Source organism: Macrobrachium nipponense, chromosome 14 (assembly GCF_015104395.2).
Source record: "Macrobrachium nipponense isolate FS-2020 chromosome 14, ASM1510439v2, whole genome shotgun sequence".
NCBI classification, from domain to species: domain Eukaryota; kingdom Metazoa; phylum Arthropoda; class Malacostraca; order Decapoda; family Palaemonidae; genus Macrobrachium; species Macrobrachium nipponense.
In genome coordinates this window covers 38,461,148-38,487,894 of record NC_087207.1, presented here as the reverse complement: position 1 = coordinate 38,487,894, position 26,747 = coordinate 38,461,148, and the positions used below count along the sequence as shown (strand labels likewise).

The window sequence follows — 26,747 nt, the reverse complement described above, 5'->3', positions numbered from 1 at the left end:
CAAAACTGACGAATGCATTAAGAAAGGCTTACTTTCATTAAAGCTTTCTTAGGTTGATCTTTCTGTAGCTATTCATTTCTTCTAAATAGAACTTAATTCAAATTAGTTTCACTTGTATACCTAGACCAACTACCATAAGCATATTATAAGTAGGCGAAAGGATAAGAAATATGAAAGGTGACATTCTCGTTTAAGTCTATTTCATATGTTGTTGTTGTTTTTTTCAAGAAAACCCTACTGCTTTAATCAAGGGTTGCTCTTTGACGGCTACAGGGTGTAACGCGAGTGTATGCACATATTTTGTGGAATGAAAGATAAAGTTTCTTTGAACAGAAAATATTTTATAAACATGCATTTTAAGTCATCCGTTATCGGTGCAGGCAATTTTAAAATAACCGTTATCATTAGTGACGCTTTCACGCGATGGAGTTCGTACTCTTCGTAGTGAGAAGGCGGATCGAGTCGTCTGAGATGTAGAAGAGAGCAGAGGTGGCGTTTGCTTATTCATTAGACAACTATCAAAGATTACAAGTGTAGATTTAAAAATCCCTTCCTCTTCATCTACAGTATTCATCAGACACCAGTCATAAGCGTAGAGCTAGTTATGATTCCTGATTCAGCAATGTCGTGATGAGGCACTAGAATTCAAAGTTCACAAATGAATGTTGCTCAGCAGCATTTACGCTACTTTATTGTCTTGCTCTCTTGAGGTGCTTCGAAGTGTTCCACCTCTATAGGCCCATGTTCTAAATTTTGCCGTTCTTTAAACAATTTGATTCATCTATGTATAATTCTCTCCGGTTTATTAAGCTTTCTTGATATCTCTCCAGCAGGAACTTGCACCGAATGCAGTGCAATAATTCTCTCGCTCATCGAAGGATGTTTCTTAGACCGATAAATGACACATTGACATTATATTCCCGTGCACATAACATCAAAAGCAATACAGTGAGGTCGCCTGGTTCACACTGTTAGGATATCGTTTTTTTTTTCTTTTTGCTTTTAAATTTGAGAGCATTTTGTGAGATTCCAAGGTTTTCTGTAAAATTTAACAAATGGAATAATTCAACTACATTCAACTTAATATTGAAATGATAATTTAAGGACTATGTTTATGCGATACTACAAGTGATAGGTGTCTCCTATCTCTTTGGTAATTTACATCTATGGTTGTGATATGACGTTTTTTATCACTTCGTTTCGCTCACGTCAATTTTGCCATATGGAAAATAGTTTTACACAATAACATAACATAATGTTCTAAAGATATCAGTGACTGTTTTTAACGTCATTACACATGATCTCTTCCATCTTTGAAAAGAAAAATAGATAAATAAGGCATGAATCGTGTGTCAGGCTGGTGAACAAAAAATGATGAAACTCTGATCTGCCTTCCTCTTTTTGTCCTCACAGTCTAACCGGTTTTATTCTTATGGCATGCTATCACTTCATTTCATACAAGCAACATATGGAAAGTTGATATTGAGATCTAGTTATAAAATGTCGATAAAAATCTCTTTCAAAAATCTTATGCGGTCAAGTCGTTTGGCACATTTACAGTATTCTCGTACGTTTTAAAGGATGCTTGCGTAATACATATCGTTTATTAAGAAAACAAGAAATTTTACATCAGATATAAGCGATCACAGTTCAGTTTCAGCTGAAGCTCTGAATCCGAAAGTTTAGACAGTTTTCCGCGGCCCGTCACCTTCCCTGGTGCGTATAAGTTTGCCAGTAAATCTTTAGTGGTGCTTTTAGATTTCATATCACTATGGGCCGGGTATCTGTAGTAACTAAAAGAAATATTGAAGTTATTCTTGTACTTTCTGTGTATAATTCCACGTTTTTCATATACGTAGTGCTTTGTTAGGAATTGAAAGTTTATTTGAATACATTCGAATCAGATGGAATCAAAGCAATTAGCAACTGAAATCATAAGCAGTGTTGCCATGACAAATAGTTAATGAAAACAATATTCCGATGACAGACCAGCTGATAAATTTTTAAAAGCTGGAATGAATAAAAATAACACGCTGTGGCTACCGTGGATATAACGTCACGGCTGTGCTGAGGGAATTATTGTTGTGCAAATGCAATATATGTACGATCCCAAGACGTCATTTCTGGCCCCTGAGAGAGGGTTCCACAGCAGCTCAAGGGCAAATCCCGGGAAGGCCAACTTCATTCCATGCTATCGAGTGAACTGCACAAGGTCAAATGATGTGTAATACCTTTTGGAAAAGACTTTTTTCCAGTCATCATTGCCTCCCTCATCTCCCAATTGCCGTGTGGTGTCACATGATACTACAAAACAAAAACAATTTACATGGCCAGATTAAGTTTGCCAACTTTTTCCTAGTAAGACACGGAGACGAGGTGGCCGTGTGCAGTTAAGGCCTGGGGCTGCTACTGCTAGTAAGACATTATAGGCTCTGACACAATCGTACATGTTGGCCGTAGCCACTATAGCTCGCCCTGTCATTTACCAGATTAAAAAATCTTGGTTGATGGCAGCCAGATAGCGTGTGTCGCTGGATAAAATTGAGCAGAAAAGCGCAGTGAAAGGAATGTGAGGAATGGTTATTTTTGAAAGACAAATATTTTAGTTGTGTAAATGAGTCAACATTAAGGTGGCAACAACGCAGAAGGAACCGGGAGAGTTACAGATTTAGGCGAAACATGAAAATGGTGCCGTATTAGAAGACCTGACATTCTTCGCAAAGGTAAGACTATTGTAAATGCTGCACTTCGGTGCCAGAAGAGACTAAAGCCGTGTTTACAACAAGCGAACCGACTCGATTCAAATCAACACGATTCATGATTCTTCTTGATTCGCCATATTAACTGCAACAAAAGTGCAGCGGAGACGTTCACACCAGGCGAACAGTCAATTTAAATAAGGCCGATTCGATTCGGTTTCCTGATTCGGCTGAACCTAGTTTTTTTTTTTCATCTTTCACGGAGAGTCCACCGAGTTGTTAACATAATGCCACCAAACGCCCAGATGAATTGATTACGAGAGTGACGTGCCGTAAATGATCTTTGTGATCTCAAGCACCAAGATCGGGATGCTATATAGTTGCTCTGTGGGTGGAGATTGCTACCTATATACATCTCGGGAATTTGCGACCCGGCTCTGCTCATCATATATGGCCGAGTATCCTGTTGGAGTAATATGGGTCCTTTCAGAAGCAAGACCTCATTTGGCTTCAGTGTTTCTGCCATATAGGCCTATATCAGTCAGAGTCAAACTGTTATCACCAAAATTAATGCCTTCAGTACAATGGAGTGAAACTCCTTAATGTCTGTCCACACTAGGAAACATTGTTTGCAAACGATGTTTCCTAGTGTGGACGGCCTCTATAGTCATGAAAAAAAGTCAATCTGTGAATGTGGGCATTTCAGCTAACAACGTTTGCCGTCACGACTTCTCAAAAAATGTTATTTTTCTTCCCTCTATATTATTTAGTGAAGATCGTCAAGTGCTGACACATACTGTGACTTTGTGTTTCCTATGAAGCATTGCTCGTTTCTTGGACAATGTTACGCATTTGGTCCTGGTAATTCACTCGGTTTAAATCCAGCAGCGTGAACGGAGATTGTTAAAAAAGAATAACTCGATTCATCATGAATTGATCTGAATCGATTCGCTGCGAAACAACGATGCATTAAAGATGAAATTACACCGTCCCAAAGATGCGGATCTTAAGTTCCGGTGCAGGTACAAATAAACGCCGCCCCTTTGCAAGCTGTAAACTTCGTGTGTTTTCACAAGTAACGCTTCCCCATTTCAACTGTGCAAACAGCGACACACCTTTGCAACAAACTTTTCCCACGTTCGTATCGCTTGGCATGTATGCATTTTTTGGGCGAAGTCAATTCCGTAGCCAATGCTTAAGCGAATATTTAAAGATACTACTTCTCTAATTTAATTGATGAATAAAGAAATTATCAAACAACAACAGTTATGGTCTTCCTTAAAGGTAGTACATCCACCACCAGCGCTTGCATCAGTATTCAGAGATTTTATCTGTACATAATCGGTCTTGTCCTTCAAGTTTATTTCTGCAGGTAACCAGTACTAATTTCGTATTCTCTTCACTTCTGCAGCTCTTGTAATTATATATTCATCTCTCGCTCTCCCTCTCTCATGGTGTACATTGTGTGGCGTGTGTATACACAAACAAGCTGGATCGAACACACACACACGCACATACACACACACACGTCATGTGTATTGGTGAGTGGGCGTATCTTTACGCATTTGATACCAGCATGGGATTTTCATGCAAAATAAGGTATTCGTTCCTAAAGAGAATTTTTTTTTTTAAAGAAGGCAGAGAGAGAGAGAGAGAGAGAGAGAGAGAGAGAGAGAGAGAGAGAGAAGAGAGAGAAATGTCCAACAATCAATCATTCAGTCAGGTCCTCTCTAAGCACCGTGGAAAATTTGCGCAGTTGCTCATTTGTTTACAGTCTACTAGATCTTAGTGGGTTACAATATTCCTCCTTGGGACTTTTGAGAAGCTTCGGGAATAATTTGGGGATTTCTGAAAACGTAGGGAATTCTCGACTATCAGCCACTATTATAAACTTTTTAATTTCCAAATAAAAACTCACAATTATTTATTATTATCATTTTTTTTGTCAGTGATATCCGAATTGAATTTTTATGAATGGTACCACCACCAGTGGTGAGACGGTAACACTGTCATGAATAATTGCATGATTTGAAGCACCATTGCCAGGCCACAGCCCAGCAGGCACCAGGCTCAAGGCCTGTCAGGCGACAGTCTGGTCAGTCCCAGTGGTCACTGGTCATTCACGTCCGTGGCATGCTGTAGACTGTAACACTAACACTCCGTTACTGTGTTAGTGCTTGTCGAATTGATTAATGTGTTGTGATTTGTGATACTGAGAATTTCATCATATTTTGCTAGTGTTCATATTTCAATAGAGTGTTTATAGTACTTGTGACGAGGATATTTGTTCCACCCAGCAACAAAGGGGCATAGGCCTAGTTTCAATTCATTCTAACCTATCCCCTGGGCGGGGCCTTGGCCCCTCAGATCACCATTTAACGTGTCCTCCTGGCTGTGGGCCATTCTGAAAAAAAATTCAAAAGAAAAGATTGAAATGTACTTATGTATAACATTATACCTATATCGCTTGGGTTGTGATTTGAGATCCAGTGACAATGAACTTGAACCAGTGGTCTAGATTGTGAAATCTTTTTAACATGTAATCTTGAGATCTAAAGAAATTGAAAAATTAATCTAACTTGATGCTTTTTTTTTTTTTTTTTTTTTTTTTTTTTTTTTTTTTGCAGAAGCTTATACGCTTAGGGTTAATATGGCCAGCCATCAGAGTGGTGATGAGAGTAGCGAAGATGTGGTATCTACCCCTAAGAAGCGAGCAAAGTGTAAAGTGTACACACAAAACTTTAGAAAAGAATGGACATCCTTACAGGAATTTAAAGAATGGTTGGTGGCACCTACAAACACCAAAGAACCTATGTGCTCTGTTTGCAACAAAACTGTTGCCTGTCATAAATCTGCCTTGATTAAACATAGCCAAAGTCAAATGCATAAGCAAAATATTAAAAGTAAGAAAGCAAATCCTTGCCTAAGTGTCAAAGATGCCTTACACAAACACGGAGCTAAGTATTTATAAAAAAAAATACAGAAGTCCAAGTTTCCGCTTTTATAGCAGAACATGATCTTCCCTTTACATTAGTGGTCCCTTTGATTAATTTAATCAAGGCAAGAGCTCCAAAAAACTCTGCTGAAAAGGTTACTTTAGATAACATTCGAATGGGTGACACAAAATGCTCAAATATATTGAGACAAGGAATTGCGCTTAATTTTGCCAAAGATTTAGTAAAAACACTGAAGGAAACAAAATTCAGCCTAATTCCAGACGAAACAACAGATATATCTACAGAGAAACAATTGGGTATTGTTGTGACCTATTTTAATTATGGGAAGATGAATAATGAAACTCAATTTTTTGACTTATTGCCAGTATATAATGGTACAGCTGAAGGCCTTTATGATACCATAAGAAAGACGTTGCAAGATAAAAACATTCCACTTGAGAATACCATAGGATATTCTTCAGATACTGCGAATGTAATGTTTGGGGATAAGGGTAGTGTTGTCGTTCATCTCAAAAGGAATGTTCCTCATGTTATTACAGTGAGATGTAGCTGTCATCAGATACATCTGTGCTTCAAAAGCATGTTTGATGATGTCTGTATCCCTAGAAGACATGCTACAGAATGTGTATTCCCATTTCAGTCGCGCCAGTCTGCGACAAAAGAATTTGGAAGAGTTTCAAAGATTTTGTCAAGTACCTATCCATAAACTCCTTTCTCTCTCTCAGACTCGCTGGCTTTCGTTTGAAAATGTTGTTAACCGTGTGCTTGAGCAATGGCCTGCTCTCCAGCTATACTTCACAGAAAAAGTATTAGATTGTTCTGATCCATCAAATACATGCAAATCCATATTACAAGTCTTAAATAATAAATTCATGCAAGCACAGTTAGAATTTTTGAGTTCACAATTACACAGACTAACTGCCTTTTATACTTTTTTTCAAAGTTCTACACCAGTCTTACATCTGCGAGAAGTTAGAAAACTTTTGAAACAAATACTGTGTGACTTTATGAATATTGAAGTTGTCCGAAAAGAAGATCCTTTTACATTAGATATTCATGCAACCAAGAACAAACATGATATTATGCATGTTTACCTGGAAGTTTCTGCAACTGCTACACTTTCAGAGTGCTTCAAGACAGATCCGCTTGGAGTAAAACAGGTTCGAGTAAAATGTCTGATTTTTTTTTAGTGGAACTAGTTACACAGATTAGAAAAAGATTTTCTGATGTTAATTCTAAATATTTTCAGGATCTAAAATTTCTTCTTCCAGAAAATGCTGTAAAATGTCACCCTCCATCCCTGTGTGAGGTTTACGATTCATTTAGGTTTCTACATAGTGTAGCAAAGATAGGAAATGTTGACTTAGAGAGTGATGAGCTGAACACTGACCATTTACTTTTTTTGGAGAAATCGCATGAATCAAAGGAGCATCAAAGGTGAATTAAAGTACCCAAACCTTCGTAAAGTGATTAGTTGTTTAATGTCTCTGCCATTTGCCAATGCCCCAGTGGAAAGAGTATTCAGTGCTGTAAATCGTATAAAAAATGAGTACAGAAACAGTCTCAAACGGGAAAGCCTTGTTGCTCTACTTCATGCAAAAGAAGGACTGGATATCACTGGAAAAAATGCCTACCAACTGAACTTGAGTGACTTTCCCGAATTAGTGAAATTAGTTCCAAATATAAAGAGCAATGCCACTGATAGCGAAGCTCGTGAAATCATAAAAAGACATATGGATAATTAAGACAGATTAATTTAATTCATACCGAATTTATTTTTTTTCTTCATTTTGTAAGAAGTCCAACTTTAAGTTATTTATACCGAAGTGGTTATTATGGATATGAATTTTTTTATTTTTATTGTACAAGAATTTCAACTTTTAAGCTATTCATTCAGAAGTGGTTACTTTGTTTGTGTGTTTTTTCTTCATGTTCAAGCAGCATAGCTCACTTAATTGGCAACCATCAAGATTCCAGATTCATTTCGTTTTCTTCATGTATGTAATTGCTCCAACACGGTGTAAGTACATTAAAAAACAAATCTGCATTTGGTTATTTAAGGCCTTTTTTATAGACTTTCATTTTACTGTTAAAATTTAAGAGTAAACATATTTGTGGATTAGAATTTAGTATATTTGTTGATTTTTATTAACGTTATGCCATGGATATTAACATAGAAAGTTATTTCGGGAATTTTGAACTTTTTTAGGGAACTTTGAACAGCTGCCTAGGGAAACATCGTTGAAGCAAGTGGGAGCCCTGGTGACTATCCCCTCAGCTGTAACTTACTAACAGCAGGTGTTATATACAGGGAAGAGAGGCTACGGAGATAAATTATTTCTTATCTTACTATAATGGGCGTACTGTCTGTCCGTCCGTCTGCCATTCAATCAATCACGGCCAAATGGCTGGTCCGATGGGCATGAAACTTGGCAGTGTTATAGTGAGGACCCCTAAGATGGTTTACAATGGGGTTTCATCCTACCTCCCCCAACCCTTCGAAGGGGGGGGGGGTGAGAAAGGATTTACTGAAACGGAGCTGGTTCTGCCCGTGAAACGAGGCTGGTTACGCCCGTAGACTTAGTTACTTTACGAATTTTCATACATAATTTCTGTGTACATATGTTTGCTAATCTATATAATACCTATATATTTTTCTCCCAACTATGTAGGCTTTTTAGTATTTTGAGGTTCTTATTCTAATCATTTTGAGGCACCACGAAGTGAGCACATCAAAGAGTATATATATTTTTTCACTGTTTTTGGTTTTCTTTATTCAAATCATTCCTAAGCTTTGGAAAGCAAGTAAAATAACCGCATATTCATATATTTTCTGATATCGTTATTTGAAAATCATTAAGATATATGTCCTCACTGCAATCGTATTACCTACCTTTTATTTCCAGAGGAGAGGGACCAGATTTTCCACGGTTGGCTAGAAGAGAGTGCTCTACACCTAGTGCAGTGAGACTGTTTTTCCATAACCAGTCTTCCAAAATGTCAACTTCGTTCTTTTTCTTCAAATACCTCCTCATTGCCACAAACGTCCTCTCTTTATCTTCTTTGCAAGATTCCTGGACGACGAAATCTCCTACAGAAGTCGTGGAGTCCAACCTCACTACCAACGCTGCTACATCGCTGGATTCATTGCTACTTTCCCCGACAGTAGTGGTGATGGTAACAAAATCTTCTGATGTTTCAAATAGGACGGAATCCCTGCTCGTCCCAACTATGACGTCATTAACGAAAGAGACTCATTCCCACGTAATCACTCCGGCAGAGGGAGAGGGTTCAGTCAGTCCTGCAACAACTAGAGAAGCTCTTCTGATCAGTGCTACAGAGAAGGAGGCTTCCCTTGGTCCAACAACAAATGGAGGTCTTACAATAAGTGCTACAGAAAGAGTGGCGTCACTCAGTCCATCAACAGGAGATGAATCTCTTTTGATCAGTGCTACAGGAAGAGAGACTTTCCATAGTCAGGCAACAAATGGAGAACCTCTTTTTGTCAGTGACACACCCACACTGACAGAAACCCTTTCACATAATGCAGAGTCGGTAGGAAAAGGAAATCGTAGTGACAATGACTTTCCATCGTATGATGAAACAGAGACCGTTACAAAGAAACCTTTAGCCATTGCCTCCTCCCCCACAATTTCAACGACAATGCTACCTTCCTGGATATCACAGACAGAGGAGAACCCATTTCAGGTCACTTCTCACTTGCCAAAGCCGCATCAACTAGAAGAGAAAATACTTGCATCAACTGCCCCCCACACAGAAGTGACAGTGTCAAATGTCATAGCTAACAAGTGCTGTGAGAACAGCGAATTCTTGGATGGCACTGACTGTGTTGCCAAAACAAATCCATCTAGCTTCGACCCTCCTACATGTGACAAACAGGATGCAGAATCTGTTCCCTACAAGTTCATTTGGGAAAAAAAATTACCGAACTGCTCAATAGATTTTAAATACAAAGTTATCACGTATCCTGGAGAATGGGGTTCTTTGGAAGCAAACGGGCTTCAGAGCTACTTGAACTGGGATTCTTTGACCAAACAGACCACTCAGTACTGTATCGGTCAGCGGCACGATGGCAATTACTCGGCTATCATATGCACGGCAGATGAGGAGAAAGTAAGTTGTATGGAACTATATAATGCTTCTGGTTTGTAAATCAAGTTCATTCTTTATTCTTCCCTTTTTTGACAAGAGATATTCAGCCGATAATTACATTGAGAAAATATATTGCTTGTAATTTTAACATCATTTCTTGTTGTTTAAGTTTGTGTATAGTACTTTGTTTCCAAAGTGTGCAAGCTTTTGGCACAACCAGAGCAGAGCTTATGACTAATTTTGAGATAAACCGTTGAGTGGGACTAAGTGCTGTTTCTTACAGACAAGAACCTTGATATTTATATGAGCTCTGAAATTATTGAGCTCTACATACTGACGTATTTCTTGAATTTAATGAGGACACAAAAGGTAATCCTATAAAAAATGACTGTCAAGGTCATAGAAATGATGTTGAATAAATAGACGCTGGTGTAACTGGGCGACATACGTAGGTATCTTCCGTAACAGCTCTTCTTATAATTCATCTTATCGTAACTAATGACAGATCATTCATGAGCACTCTACTAAAAAAATGTATTATTTTTAGCCACTGAATAAATATCTCTAAAGTGTCAATAAAGGAACTAGCAAAGTTCTTCTTAGAAACCACACTATAACTGATTCACTTAAGGTAGATTCTTGGATGAGCCTTTTTCTTACGAGACGTTTGTTTGGTGGCCGCTGATTGGGTGGTACCGGGAGGTAGGCAGCTCCCAGCCAATCAGCGGCCGCCAAACTAACGTCTCGTAGGCATAGGGATCACCCAAGAATCTACCTTAAGTGAACCAGTTATAGTGTATACAAATTTGCCTTTCTGTTGCCTTTCAATTCCAGATGTGCAAGGGACGCACCTGTATAAGGAAGTGCTGCGCCGAAGGGGAGGTGAAAACGAGTGGCAATTGCAAACGGGAAAACTGGAGTTTAAACCTAACCTTCCATACTACTGAAGGGGCTGCTTCCAAGGCGCCCCTAGACCTTAAGGTGGCGCCGTTATTCGACCTCGACTGTCCGACCGACCCCACGGCGGAATTTGGCGACAGTTTCCATCTCCTTCAGAACGGCAAACTTTTCATCATACAGTCAGAAAAGACCATTGACAACATGAAATTCTGCACGGATTATGACACGATAAGTACATAATACGCAGTTTACGCATCATTTTAGCATTTCATAGAGCAGGTGACTGCATGTGCTAGACAGTGAATATTATAACATTCTGATACATATTACATATTGATACATTACCTCCAAAAATGCCCTCTTTATGCTCCATACTAGATTCCTGAAGGGATAATTTTGTCTCATGGACGCATACTTCCTTCCCCCCCACCCCCTTTTCAGAAGAGACCAACTTCGTCCGGTACTGCTTAGAGGGGCGTTCTTCCATTCAGGAGTGGAAGCTCCTCCTCGCTCCCATCGGGATGATCATCTCCATCCTTTGTCTGGCCGTCCTGATTCTCCTCCACTTCTCCACGAAGAAGCTCATGAGCGTCCAAGGTTACTGCTTCCTCTCCTACTCGATCTCGCTTCTGCTGGAGTACGTCGGGCTCATCGTGAGTTACAAGTACTCGAAGCAATTGCATAAAACACATTGCATTTTCAATGGTGAGTTTCCAAGTGATTTAACCGAACTATAACATTTCGGCTCTCTCTCTCTCTCTCTCTCTCTCTCTCTCTCTCTCTCTCTCTCTCTCTCTCTCTCTCTCTCTCATTAATAAAGGATCATTTTGTCAAAAGGATATATATATCTCTCTCTCTTTTCTCTCTTTATCAAAGAATAATATTTTCAAAAGGATCTCTCTCTCTCTCTCTCTCTCTCTCTCTCTCTCTCTCTCTCTCTTTATCAAAGAATAATATTTTCAAAAGGATCTGCCTGTCAGTCAGTCTGTCTGTCTGTCTGTCTGTCTCTCCTTCCTCTCTCTCTCTCTCTCTCTCTCTCATTATAAAAGCCATCATCCTGTCAAACTGCCTCTCTCTCTCTCTCTCTCTCTCTCTCTCTCTCTCTCTCTCTCTCTCTCTCTCATATAAAAGCATCATCTTGTCAAACCCAGGTCTCTCTCTCTCTCTCTCTCTCTCTCATTATAAAAGCATCATCTTGTCAGACAGATCTCCTACTTCTCTCTCTCCCGGCTTCTCTCTCTCTCTCTCTCTCTCTCTATTATAAAGCCCTATCATTTAAAAGCCTCATTATTTGTCAAACAGCATCTTTTCTTTTCTTTCTCTCTCTCATCCTCTCTCTTTATAAAAGGATCATCTTGTCAAAAAAAACAGGATCTTTACTTTACCTTCCAACTCACTCTCTCTCCTATCGCTTCTTCGTCACTCGCCTCCTCTCCCTCTTCTATCCATTTTAAAAAAAAGCAATCATCTTGTCAAATTGGATCTCTACTCTCTCTCCTCCTCTCTCCTCTCGGGCTCGTCTCTCTCTCACTCTCTTCTCATTTTAAAAGCATCATAATTGTCAAACAGTATCTCTGCTCTCGTCTGCTCTATCTCTCTCTCTCTCTCTCTCTCTCTCATTTTAAAGCACCATCTGTCAAACGATCTCTCTCTCTCTCTCTCCTCTCATTTTAAAAGCACCATCTTGTCAACGGATCTCTCTCTCTCTCCTCTCCCGTCTCTCTCTCTCTCATCTCTCTCTCTCTCCTCATTTTAAAAGCATCATACTGTCAAAGATCTCTCTCTCTCTCTCATTTTAAAAGCATCATACTGTCAAAGATCTCTCTCTCTCTCTCTATCTCTCTCTCTCACTCTCTCTCTCATTATAAAAGCATCATATTGTCAAATGGATCTCTCTCTCTCTCTCTCTCTCTCTCTCTCTCTCTCTGGATCTCTCTCTCTGCTCTCTCTCTCCCTCTCTCTCTCCTCTCTCTCTCTCAATTATTTAAAAGCATCATTTTGTCAAACGGATCTCTCTCTCTCTCTCTCTCACATTATAAAAGCATTATCTTGTTAAACGGATATCTGTGCTCTCTCTCTCTCTCTCTCTCTCTCTCTCTCTTCTCTCTCTCTCTCATTATAAAAGCATCATCTTGTCAAATGGATCGCTCTCTCTCTCTCTCTCTCTCTCTCTCTCTCTCTCTCTCTCTCTCTCTCTCTCTCATTATAAAAGCATCTTCTTGTCAAATGGATCTCTACTCTCTCTCTCTCTTTCTCTCTCTTTTTCTCTCTCTCTCTCTCTCATTATAAAAGCATCTTGTCAAAAGGATCTCTACTCTCTCTCTCTATCATTATAAAAGCATCATCTTGTCAAATGGATCTCTTCTCTCGCTCTCTCTCTCATTATAAAATCATCATCTTGCCAAAAGGATCTCTCTCTCTCTCTCTCATTATGAAAGCATCATCTTGTCAAATGGATCTCTCTCTCACTCTCTCTCTCTCTCTCCTCTCTCTCTCTCTCTCTCTCTCATTATAAAAGCATCATCTTGTCAAAAGGATCTCTCTCTCTCTCTCTCTCATTATAAAAGCATCATCTTGTCAAACGGATCTCTACTCTCTCTCTCTCTCTCTCTCTCTCTCTCTCATTATAAAAGCATCATCTTGTCAAACGGATCTCTCTCTCTCTCTCTCTCTCTCTCTCTCTCTCTCTCTCTCTCATTATAAAAGCATCATCTTGTCAAACGGATCTCTACTCTCTCTCTCTCTCTCTCTCTCATTTTAAAAGCATCATCTTGTCAAATGGATATCTCTCTCTCTCTCTCTCTCTCTTCTCTCTCTCTCTCTCTCTCTCTCTCATTTTAAAAGCATCATATTGTCAAACAGATCTCTCTCTCTCTCTCTCTCTCTCTCTCTCTCTCTCTCTCTCTCTCTCTCTCTCTCTCTCAGCATAATCTTGTCAAACGGATCTCTACTCTCTCTCTCTCTCTCTCTCTCTCTATCATTTTAAAAGCATCATATTGTCAAACAGATCTCTCTCTCTCTCTCTCTCTCTCTCTCTCTCTCTCTCTCTCTCTCTCATTTTAAAAGCAATATATTGTAAACGGATCTCTACTCTCTGTCTCTCTCTCTCCCATTATAAAAGCATCATCTTGTCAAATGGATCTCTACTCTTTCTCTCTTCTCTCTCTCTCTCTCTCGCTCATTATAAAAGCATCTTGTCAAAAGGATCTTTACTCTCTCTCTCTCTCTCTCATTATAAAAGCATCATCTTGTCAAATGGAATCTCTCCCTCTCTCTCTCTCTCTCTCTCTCTCTCTCTCTCTCATTATAAAAGCATCTTCTTGTCAAATGGATCTCAACTCTTTCTCTCTCTCTCTCTCTCACTCATTATAAAAGCATCTTGTCAAAAGGATCTCTCTCTCTCTCTCTCTCTCTCTCTCTCTCTCTCTCTCTCTCTCTCTCTCTCATTATAAAATCATCATCTTGCCAAAAGGATCTCTCTCTCTCTCTCTCTCCCTTCCCTCTCTCTCTCTCTCTCTCTCTCATTATGAAAGCATCATCTTGTCAAATGGATCTCTACTCTCTCTCTCTCTCTCTCTCATTATAAAAGCATCATCTTGTCAAATGTATCTCTACTCTCTCTCATTATAAAAGCATCATCTTGTCAAATGTATCTCTACTCTCTCTCTCTCTCTCATTATAAAAGCACTATCTTGTCAAATGGATCTCTACTCTCTCTCTCTCTCTCTCTCTCTCTCTCTCATTTTAAAAGCATCATATTGTCAAACAGATCTCTCTCTCTCTCTCTCTCTCTCTCTCTCTCTCTCTCTCTCTCTCTCTCATTATAAAAGCATCATCTTGTCAAACGGATCTCTACTCTCTCTCTCTCTCTCTCTCTCTCTCATTATAAAAGTATCATCTTGTCAAACGGATCTCTACTCTCTCTCTCTCTCTCTCATGATAAAAGCATTATCTTGTCAAATGGATCTCTCTCTCTCTCTCTCTCTCTCTCTCATTTTAAAAGCATCATATTTTCAAACAGATCTCTACTCTCTCTCTCTCTCTCTCTCTCTCTCTCTCTCCCTCTCATTATAAAAGCATCATCTTGTCAAACGGATCTCTACTCTCTCTCTGTCTCTCTCTCTCTCTCATTATAAAAGCATCATCTTGTCAAACGGATCTCTACTCTCTCTCTCTCTCTCTCTCATTATAAAAGCATCATCTTGTCAAACGGATCTCTACTCTCTCTCTCTCTCATTATAAAAGCATCATCTTGTCAAACGGATCTCTACTCTCTCTCTCTCTCTCATGATAAAAGCATTATCTTGTCAAATGGATCTCTACTCTCTCTCTTTCTCTCTCTCTCATTTTAAAAGCATCATATTTTCAAACAGATCTCTACTCTCTCTCTCTCTCTCTCTCTCTCATTATAAAAGCATCATCTTGTCAAACGGATCTCTACTCTCTCTCTCTCTCTCTCTCTCTCATTTTAAAAGCATCATATTTTCAAACAGATCTCTACTCTCTCTCTGTCTCTCTCTCTCTCTCTCATTATAAAAGCATCATCTTGTCAAAATGATCTCCCATGCTCATGATCTATTTAAGCAACCGTTGGTTTCTCATGTAGGTACAGGAGAACTTGTTTTGTGTTTCATTTGTCTTTATCATTTGTCACTAATTTTGGCCGCTTCGTAAGTATAAAACTAAGTTTATCAATGTTTTAAAAAAGTCCACTTAGTATATGCAAGATACCCACACTATTACATTTGTAAATATGCATAGAGTACTATATGCAAGATTCTCACACTATTACATTTGTAAGTATGCATAGGTCAACAACATATGCAAATTATACTATGCTTAAAAAGTGTTTGAAAATAATCAGGGACAGAGCTGAAGACATCAAAAGGGGATCATATTGATAATCGATGACATCAAAGAGATTTTGCTGAAGGGAGAAAAATGTTCACCCTGAAGCATTCTACAGTTCATGTTGAATACTTGTACACCCCAAGATCATTTCATCAAGTGAAGTTGCCTTTGCCCATCTTTTAACATAAGATTTATTTATTTGACAGGACTATTCACCCAGTTTGCAATACATTCTGCATTTTTCTGGCTCAGCGTCATGTGCTTTGACATCTGGAGAGTGGTCAGGTGGGAATTTTTACGCCCTTCTACAAACGTGCGTGCGTGCACACACACACACACACACATATATATACATATATTATAACGGCTCGTTTTACCGTTACCAAAATACTCTATTCAATTTTCTATTTAAGTATCCATATACCACTGATATGAAGTCCACAATAAGGTGGAATCATACCACAAACTCAATTTTCAAAGTGCAAGGATGAATTCAAGGGGGGAGTAAACAAACAAAACGAAAAACCATAAATTTAATACATAAATAACAAGATGGAAATTACACCTGAACCTCTTAGAGTACAGGAAATAAATGAACTACTGTCACACTTAATAAAAATTCAACACACACATATACAAAATCAAGATAGCATAACCAACACACTCAAACCAAAATAAGGGGGCCCAGAAAGGAGGAGGAAATCGAAAAGAAAGAATATCCTGACGATTTACAGGCTAATTCCAAACTTGTCACCAAAAAGCTTCTTATTCTTTTTGAAGAATACAGAATCCTCCACGTCTGTAGGATTGGTACCACAGGTGGTTAAATAACTCGGGGCCCAGTCGAGCAGTCTCAACAGAATCACAGCCGTGATCAATGAAAAAGGTATCAAACAACCTTACCATGGGACAGCGAGATTCCCCTGGCTTTATAACTGAATCAGAGGTGGTGCGGTGAATCCCAAGGACGTCCAGATATGTTATCTGGAGAGATCTTCCAATCTGAAGATACCGGATATTCAATAATCCTCGGGTCCTGCAGATACGGGCAAATCACCAATAGAGGCCGCAACCACCACGAAGCATGAGACGGCAGAACTCTTAGTGCACGAAGGAAGGTCAAAAATATTCCAAAAATGACAAGGTCCAGAGAACGACTGCCTGTTCTCCTCCCATAAGGCAAGAAGTTACCCCACCCCCTTTATCCACAGGGGAGGGACCACTCACAAAACCTCCTTAAAGATAAACACGAATGTTAATAACAAGCAAACAGTTGTTATACAAGAGAGGTGGTCAAACGACAAGTGAAACTTAAAAACTAGGTTTAACCAATTATATCAAAAAATTTAATTTAATAATAATATTTAACGAAAAAGGATCACATACGGTCCAAATATATACAATATATATATATATATATATATATATAAGTATATAGATATATATATATATATATATATATATATCTTACACTAGTTTTAAAGGCCAAATGATATTCGTTTAAACTAATGAAACAAACTGCTAATCAGGCAACTACACTTACCCTTGATCTGTGGCTGAATCTCTCGGGAGTTAGCTGAAAATGTAAACTAGGCAAATGAGCTCCCTTAGTTATAAAAAATATACTTTATTTCCCAAATTAGCTAACATTAAAACGGAGTAAAATGAAAACATTAAAGTGGAATAAAAGGAATTAACTCTGACCCCAAAAAACCATTAAACCGTAATTTTCTTCTCCCAAATCAGGTTTAAGTAAGTAACTTACTCCCTGTAACTCCACTATTTTAATAAGTCAATAAAAGTCTTAGAGAATCCATTTAACTATATGGTGACTTTGAGCCCATCTGAAATAAAGAGACCACAATTATTACACCACTTAGCCATGAAAGTTAATCAAAAGGAATATGTACCGCACCACACTTCTCTTTCTCCAACACAATAATTATCACTTCAAAGGTTATCTTTCCAAAGTTCTTTTTTACGTTACCTTATTCGATAGGTCTGCAACACCTCTCAACACCTCACAGCACCTCTTCCAGGTGTGTTCCGCACCCTGTCACAAGTAGTCAATAAGTGTCCTCTCTTATTCTTATTACCCATCATCAAAGCCATATATAGTATGCTACGAACACACATGCAGACACGCCTTGTGGAGTGCCTAGCAACCGCGGGTGCCGCATGTCCAAAGCATGTGATTTCCGAGGCAACACTGACCTCAAATTGCATGGATAAGCTGTCTTGGCTGTTTTTCATTTCAGCATTCTTCGAGGAGCCTAGCGCTTGTCACTAAGCACCCTGTCTCTAACCGGAAAAAGGTGATATTAACAATTCATTACCAAACTCTTTTTAAGATATATATATATATATATATATATATATTATTATATATAATATATAATATATATATATATATATTAGAATATGATTGTACCTGGGAGTGCACAACTGTGGATGATAAAATTCAATTGATCTGACAATGGTCTAGACAAGGGGACAATCATATAGAAAATGACGGATGAGAGCCTATTTCAGATTGGGTAATAGTTAGGTAAGCACTAAGGCTTTATCTTAATTGCTGATGTATATTTACACTCTTAATTCCATCAGAAGAAAAAAAGGATTACGCCATATGAGTTCGAAGGGGATGTAAGGATCCTGTAATGCAGATTACAAATAACAATGAGTTACATCTTGAAGTGGATGAACAGGTGACTGGAGGTTTCTGGGCATGTGGAGCGAAGAAAATAATGGGGACAATTTCCCTTCGGGCACGCAAGGTGAGAATCCAGAGTCCATAGCTGCTCTACTGCGAGTCTTCTGTAGGAGTGGCATTCGTCTTCCTCAGGGGCGGCAGTAATGGAGGGACATGTTAATGTACAACAAAGGCCACTTTGGCTAGCAAACAGCCACCTTCTCAAGGGAGAGTAGCTTAGAGAAGAACAAGAAATGATCTGAGGCTGTTCGTCGTCGTTGTTGTTGTTGTTGTTGTTGTTGAAGATTAAGCTGGCATAAATGGCAGAACGGGCTCTTGCTCTACGAGCAGCCCGTAACAGTAGATGTGATTTGGAACGAAAAAAAACGAGAAGGAAAGGCAGGGTTACAAACCCCATTAAACCTTACGGTACCCATCAGTATGAGAGAAATTTCTACAGCAGAAAGTCCTGATTGAGCCTTAGGAAGCCAGGAAGGAAAGTGGAAAACCTTTAGATGGAGGAAAAGTGAGAAACTCTATGGAGAATACTCCAAAGAATTAACTTTCTCTGTGGAAATATAAAATTTCCAATGTTATATTGAATTTTTCAAAAAGCTGCTTATTCGAATCGAACAGCAGCTGCTTTAGGCCGAGGACTCTGTATCAGGTGTGGCTGTATGCACTCCAGCAGTGCTCTCCTGTCGACAGGTTTTCCTGTCAACTTCTCGAAGGGAATAAGGATCCTTTCCACTGTGATAGTAACACAGTCACTGGCTGTTTCGGCTCTCTCTCGGCTGGTACTGGCTGGAACTCTGGAGGAGGGAGGAGTTGGGGTTAGGGAACAGGTAAGGGAAGGGAGAGGATCGGATTTTGAAGGTGGAATAGGATTTGGTGAAGGTAATGGTGCAGGTATTCTTGGTTTCGGTGTATAATCACTTTCTTCCTTGGTGCACGACCTTGTCCCTGTGGTCTTGGCGTTGGTTGTTGCTGTGGTGCAGTGGTTACTTGCTGTGGCTTCGATGTCTCTTGCTTTGATGGCTTCAGAGTCGGCCCCGAAGGGGGAAGAACGCCTTTCATCCTTGCAACTCGCTCCAATCTTGCACTGCAGCGCTTGTTCCAAGCATGGTGTTGGCTGGAACAGTTGGGGCATTTGCTTGTCACTTCTTTTCCATTCTTGTAGGTGTCCAGGCACTGTTTGGTGGGGTGTGGTTGGCTGCATATCCCACACTTCTCTTATCCTTTGCAGCGGCTGCTGTGATGCCCAAACTTTTGACATTTGAAGCATTGTAGGGGCTCTGGTGTGAAGGCTTCTGTGGGGAAGGTTCCCCATACCCCAAGGGAAACGTGACTTGGGATGTGTCCCTTGAAGGTGGCGATGACTTTTTTCATCAGATCTCCCGATTTTCCAATGTATCTCTGGGCCCCCAGGACGTTCTGCAGCTGAAGGATCGGGTCTAGGGGCAAGCAGGTCGGGAACTTGCATATTACAGCCTTCTAGATCCGTTCATTCGGATCTAGCAACTGGAACTGGGTGTGTTTCTTCAGGAACTTGGCGGTTTCTCGATCTTTTGGAGTGATGATTAGTTCTGCATTCCTATTAGGTCTTACTGTCATTTTTAGGTGCTTATATTTGGTTTCCAAGTCTGATACTAATAAGTATGCAGACTTTTCCGCATTTGCTGTGACTCAAAACTTCGGGAGTTCCGTTCCAGCAGTAGTAGCAGGAGCGGTTGCTTGGAGTGGGGCACCCCCTCCCCCACCCCCTGTCAGGAACCTCCTCTTGGCCTTCTTCTGTCGGCGAATCGTCGATCATTCGTCGGCGATCGTGTCCGATTCTGTGGCGCAAGGGCTTTTCAGTGCTGGAATTGCTTCATCAGGAACTGGGGGGCTTGGAGGAGCTTCCTCTTATGCCCTCTGGCAAGAGGGTGCCTCTAAAAACGGCCAATGGATTCGGCGGCAGCCCATCAGGTATACGTCGGCGCTGGAGACACTAGAGTCCAAGACATGCACTGTCTTCCATTCTGGCAGAGAGTGTGACGACTGTTCGTCTGGTGCTCTCGACTTTTATGTCGTCAGGGATGGTTCGCCAGCATCCTGGTAGAGGGGATTACCTGTCCTCTGGTGCATCTCTGCCACGAGGCCATTCCAGGTTAACCATGCGGCTTGGGATTTTAAATATGGCGGCTGGTTGCCCTCAACTGGTGGCGTAGCATGCCCTTAAGTGAACTTTCTCCCCAAGCCAGTGAATCTTGAAAAACAAGGCACCAGCGGCCAAACGAACAAAAGTCAATTAAAGGATTAATTCCTTAAAGGATGTGGTGAGTGAGAGAGAAGGGTGAATTCACCTGTGTTTACTTTCTTCGGGTTTCCTTACATTATGTTAATTGGAAGAAGAGATGGCATAATACAAGGGACCCCCGTTACAATATATATGCATACTGTACGAGTATACTATGCTCTCTTTTCTGTATACTATATTCATAAACACTAAGCTACAAATGTCGTATAATATCAAATTCCCTCAACCTTGGTATGAACCCTGAAGGGGAATTTATAAGTTAATGAGTGATCCGTCACCAGGTGAACTCGAACCACTGAATGGTTGGGGAACATCGACTTTCAGTGGGGGAACATCGACTCTCAGTGGGGGAACATCGACTTTCCACTGACGCCAACATTTGGGTTCAAGTTGATACCGACTCTTTCGTACATATGCATGTCGAATTCAGGTTTTTGTACTTAGAGTTGATATCAACTTTAGGCAAACAAACCTGAATTTGACAGGCAGATGTACGAAAGAGTCAGTATCAACTGACACCTCTCATGACAGCATAATAGTCAGTGTCAGTGGAGTGTGTGTGTGTGTGCACACGCATAGTTATTCATCTGTTGATATACACGACTGTGATGACATATTTAGCATAATCCACGACAGAATCTTTCAGTCAGTATCTAACTTCAGAACTTACAGAAGAGAATGAGATTATAGTTAATAACCCCTTTTCTCCTTTGTCTTTGCTTACTTTGAAACTCTTTTCTTATCGGCAGATCCACAGTGAAGCTTATCCCTCTCAGGGGGATCCTAGAGAAGGACATACAGATATTCCTCGTGTATACAGCCTGCGCCTTCGGGGGTCCCTTGGTCATCGCCCTGGTGACTCTCATCATGCAATCTCTCCCGCCGGAGGCCTCCGACAGGATGATCACCCCAGGTTTTGGAAAGGAGTCCTGTTGGTACGAAGGTGAAGGAAATTAAAAATGAAAATAGTTTTTGTTCGAGTTTGTAATCTTCGTTAAGTTCTAGTTTGTCTGTTTGGTAATGATCTTGATTCTTTATAATATTTTGTTTGAGTATTCTCTCCCTCACATTTGCCACTGTAGTATATTGTGGAAGGTTCCTGCGGATAGTTCACAGCATCTTCAGGTTTTTTAAAATGATTTTTTATGTGCGTAAATAGGCTGAGGATTGAGTGTTTGGATCCCACAATAAGTTGTAGGTCCCGTTGCTAGGTAACCAATTGGTTTCTAGCCACAAAAAAGATATCTAATCCTCTGGGCCAGCTCTAGGAGAGCCGTTAATCTGCTCAGTGGTCTGGTAAAATTAAGATATACCTAAACTTAATTGTCTGACTGATTGAAAACATAAATATGCAGAGGAAACCTTACCTGAGTGTGCCATCAAGTAAATTTAAAAACATTACATATCCTAGAAATGCTATCAATGAATATTACCAAATCTGGCAGAAATTTGACTTTTATGAATATTGCCAAAGCTTACAGATATTTGACTTTTATGAATATTGCCAAATCTTGCAGAAACTTTACTTTTACTTATTGATTAATTAATTATTTTTAACACTCAGACCAGCTGGCGCAGTTCCTCTACCTCTACCTGGCCATAGCGACGTTGAACATCCTGAGTCTCTGCATGTTGGGTCACGTGATCTACCTACTGTGCCTTGCAGAGCCAGGAATGGAGTGCTGCCATCAGAAACGCAAGGCTCCACGAGCCTTCAACAGGAAGCATCTCTCGATGTGAGTTTTTTTGTTCGTATGGATTTCATTGAAAAAAGTGAAAGATGCACCAAAGTTTCTTTGGTGCAGTCGAGTTTTCTGTACAGCGTACAGTCAAGGCTACCGAAAATAGATATAGACCTTTCGGTGGTCTCGGTATAATGTTGTATGAGCCGCGGCGCGGTCCATGAAGCTCTCAGCGGGCCTTTGTTGCGGTGCCAGAGGCTCGATCATAGCTGACCTTAATCCTAAGTAAAATAAAAACTACTGAGGCTACAGGGCTGCAATTTGGTATGTTTGATGATTGGAGGGTGGATGATCAACTAACAAATTTACAGCCCTCTAGCCCCAGTAGTGGTTAAGATCTGATGGGGGAAGGAAAAATGTGGGCAGACACACAAAGCCATCTCAATAGATTTATTTTAGAATGCTACAAATGTAGCTTAATTTTGAGCTAAAATAAGACAAATGGATGTATAAAACAAGGACTCACAAGACCCTAATGAAGAACAATTTCTCAATTTCTTACAGATTTCGTCAGAGACTGAGTCTCTTCGTCGTAATGACCTTCTGCTGGTTCACGGAGGTGCTTTCCCTGAAGATCCCTCCTATGGATGCCTGGTGAGACCATGGTTGATTGCTTGGGATGCTATCTTTACACACACATGCACACTATATATAAAACGACTGAAAGATGAACTTGCCTAAGACATGTCTTGTTTCTATCTGAATACATACTCTGTTAATGAAACCGGTACACACGCACACATACATAGCAGCCTACATACACACATACACACACACACACATATATATATATATATCGGTTTCATTAATAGTGTTTGGATCTAGATAGACACAAGTCTCGGCTAAGCTCATCTTTCAGTTAGCTACCAGTCAAGGATGAACTCTTGTGCAAAGAACTTCCACAGCATTATCTTCTTCGTGTAACCACGCAGAAGAAAGTTTCCCAGCATTTGCCAGTCCTCTTCTATGCTCTGCGAACTTTCCCTTTCATCTTATGCACTCTTATTCTCCTTGGAAAGGAAGAGCCATCTGTTCCATTGCCGTGTCTTTCACTGCATCTAGACTAGTCACACTGTCTAGACTAGTCACACTGTCCCACCTCCCACGTGACCAAACCACATCAGAAGACCCTCAAATGTCAATCGCATTCATACATTTCTCGCCTCTACCACATTTCTTTCGGCTAATGTACAGCTGAAACAACTCACTTCCACGAAGGAAATTCAGTTCAAGAACGGCCTCACAATACACAAGTTGGACCAATGTTTACATTACTCATGAGGCTGTTTAACATAAATCCTCCCGGAGCGTTGTTTGTTTTATCTCACGCCATTCATACCAGGCTTGTTGAATAGCTTCTGCTTTATTACACAATTGTCACCAAATATTTGATTCTCCATTGAACGTGGATTTTTAATTGAAGATTTATTCCCAAGACCAAGTCTTGGGATTTATGAGGTCATTCGGCACTGAAATCGAAACTGAGAGTACACGAGGTTTTGAAGGCGTGACAGAGAAAGACCTCAAAGCAGTTTCACTGTGAAACAATTGTTGGGACAGGGTGGAGAGTGATATGGAAGAAGGAGCATATGAAAAGAGGTACAGTAAAAGAAGTGAAATGGGCTGCAGCTAGGGGTCAAATGTACTTTGCAAATAACCTGGAGCAATGCCCCTACAGTGCAATGTGTGAGGTGCACTGATGGCACCAGCCCACTACCGGGTTCCAAAGAAACATAGACCGCTTATCGCTCTATTCATGAATTAGATTCGAGCACCGAATCTCGTTTCCTCCAGAATGATTTGTGCAAATGTTTGAATTCACCTGATATCCAGGTTTCATCCAAACGAAATTACGGAAGGCTACTTAAGAATTTGTAATTTTATTTTCTTTGAATTTTGGTGAAGGGTGTAGAAACTTTAACGTAGCGTTAATAAGAAACATCAACATAATGAAGAGTACATTGTATACATGGACAGAAAATTCGAGTACAGTAAACACGACCCTAACAGAGATCTGAATACTTTCAGGGTCGTCACCGACCTCCTCAATACACTTCAGGGAGTCATCGTGTTCCTCATCTTCTTACTGAGCAAGCAGAAGAGGCAGCTGGTGAAAGAGAGATTGCAAGAGATATTTAAGATGAAACTGCAGAGAACCGACAGCAACGAGACGGAGGAATCAGCAATGTCAAATTCCCAGGAACCACCGAGTGAAATGGCGAGTATGCCCTCAGGGACACAAGTGTCCTTCGGTGGGAACACGAATAGCATTCCCATTCTGGAATGCCCTACTCAGTTGAATGGCACAGACGAGGGATGCTATGGTGGCATAGTCAACGAAGGGCTCAGTCTTGAGGAGGAAGAAGGGAAAGGTGTCAATGGGGCTGATGAGACAAAGGAAATTGATAGCCACGTGTAGAGCTCCGGTCATTGCAGACAGTGCTTCTAAATGACTATGTTTTGTCTTTGTATAGGTAAAGATAACTGAGCTTATGGGCGCCTCAGTGGCGTGATCGGTATGGTCTTGGCCTGCCACCGTGGTGGCCGCGAGTTTGATTCTCGGCCATTCCACTGAGGGGTTAGAGATGTGTATTTCTAGTGATAGAAGTTCACTCTCGACGTGGTTCGGAAGTCACTTAAAACCGTTGGTCCCGCTGCTGAATAACCATTGGTTCTGTGCAACGTTAAAACACCATACAAAAAAAAGAGAAAAAAAAACACAAACTGGGCTTATGACAAGATCCTTGCCATGCTTTGGGATGATAGTTTAAGGTATATTTGGTGTTTGAACTATCAAAAGAGGCAGTTATAAGAGTTTTTAGAGGGGGTTGACTATATATATATATATATATATATATATATATATATGTATAGTATATATATATATATATATATATATATATATATATATATTATATATAACTGGAAGGAAGGACAACAGCATCAGTAACAATACTATAGTTTATTCCCAACGTTTCACAATACCATATCGCATCATCCGGGGCTCTATATTAATTCTTGGTTTTACTGTAAAAAGCAGAGAGCTAAAACATTGTTGAAAATCAATAGTACCAATGTGTTTATGAACTATTAAATTTTTCTTGTGAAAGTTGACATCGGATAAGAAGGCGAAGGTTGCATGAATTCTCATTTTAAGAACTGTGTAATATTTTGTTGCTGTAGTGAAATATTGGTATAGTAGTTCCTTACTTTGCTGTCAGAGACAGAAGCTGTTTAGGGTCTTTTATTGCTTATGAGCGCATTTAAACGTTTTGCAAGTGTACTTTTCCGTGCTATATGGTTGTATTTAATTGTGCTTCATGTAATTAAAACATCAAACACTTAATTGCAACCACATGACATTGAAAGAATCCCTGATGATGCGACATGGTAATGCGAAACGTTGGAAATAAACTGTAGCATTGTTACTGATGCTGCTGCCCTTCCAGTGGTTGGTTTCGAGTGAGCTGGCCAGATGCCAGTACTATGCCAGTATATATCTATGCCCTTAAAGAGGTGGGGTATGAAAGGGATTTAGAGGCTTGGTATGGACCTCTGAACTATTACCAACCAACCATGACGTTTCAATCTCTGAAAAATGTCTTGCCTGAAACCAAAATTACAAGAAGAGGATCTGTGGTCATTGACTCGATAGGTATAGTTTTTTGTCTTTTTAAGGGAAATGTAAATCAAAATTGCATTTGTTGTCAAAGGAGTGCACAGTGTTATTTATCGAATTGCATGCAGATTACTAATCGCTCACTAAGGGAACATAATCTTTACTGAAGTTTTATTTGATTTTTCAGTATATCAGGTATATGCTGATTAAAATAGATGATTATTTTATGCAAAATTCTTTACTTTTTTAAAAGAGAATATATGGATATTTGTATGTATGTAGACTCCTGAATTTTTAATAAGGGGAAAAAATTTCCCAATGAACTGTATTTGGTTTTCCAATATCTGAAATGTATACAGTAGAATGCAAAATTCTTTACTTCAGATACAGTCGACCTTAGGATAATGTTTCCAAATATGTTGGACAGTGTTTAATGATAATTTACCTGTAAAGACTAACACATTATAGTAATTAAAGCAGAGGGAAAAACCAATGTGTTACCTCAGTGTTTCATTGCTAAGTTATAGACCTGGACAGGGTGTTGCCAAGGCCAAGGCCACACGCCCATCAGGGAGATCGCCACTCCTTATTGCTAAATCTCTGTAGTAAATGCAATAAAGCAATATAATGAATGAGAAAATAAAAAAAACTGATAAGGGAAATCAAGATGAAAATTAACGAAGAGATTGAAAAACACTGGAAGAGAAGAGGAGAGAAGAGAAGAGATGAAGGTCAAAGAAGGTCTCGATGAGAGGCGGTATAGAGTTTGGCCTTTGGTCTAAATTCTATATTCAACTCAAGATAAAGTACCAGGAGATAATTAATGAATTTGAAGAAAAGAGTGCTGGCATTAGAAGGAAGTCCAGGCTCAGTCT

General features: G+C 39.8%; 1 protein-coding gene across 1 annotated transcript; it reads left to right on the top strand.

Moving 5' to 3' along the window:
* Positions 1-4,742: 4,742 nt before the first annotated feature.
* On the top strand, positions 4,743-25,115 carry LOC135226482 (uncharacterized). The gene is made up of 10 exons (XM_064266092.1): positions 4,743-4,794; positions 6,906-7,093; positions 8,563-9,790; positions 10,604-10,901; positions 11,111-11,374; positions 15,727-15,805; positions 21,261-21,454; positions 22,076-22,247; positions 22,758-22,847; positions 24,282-25,115. The coding sequence occupies exons 3-10, from the start codon at positions 8,654-8,656 to the stop codon at positions 24,670-24,672; spliced, it is 2,625 nt and encodes an 874-aa protein (XP_064122162.1). The 5' UTR covers positions 4,743-4,794; positions 6,906-7,093; positions 8,563-8,653; the 3' UTR covers positions 24,673-25,115.
* Positions 25,116-26,747: the final 1,632 nt, after the last annotated feature.

What these genes read in the sequence shown, in the direction of transcription:
- LOC135226482 (XM_064266092.1), top strand. Translation starts at nt 8,654, where the DNA reads ATGTCAACTTCGTTCTTTTTCTTCAAATACCTCCTCATTGCCACAAAC. An exon ending in GACATCTGGAGAGTGGTCAG is followed by an intron (nt 15,806 to 21,260) that starts GTGGGAATTTTT and finishes TCTTATCGGCAG; the next exon opens with ATCCACAGTGAAGCTTATCC. An exon ending in ATCCCTCCTATGGATGCCTG is followed by an intron (nt 22,848 to 24,281) that starts GTGAGACCATGG and finishes GAATACTTTCAG; the next exon opens with GGTCGTCACCGACCTCCTCA.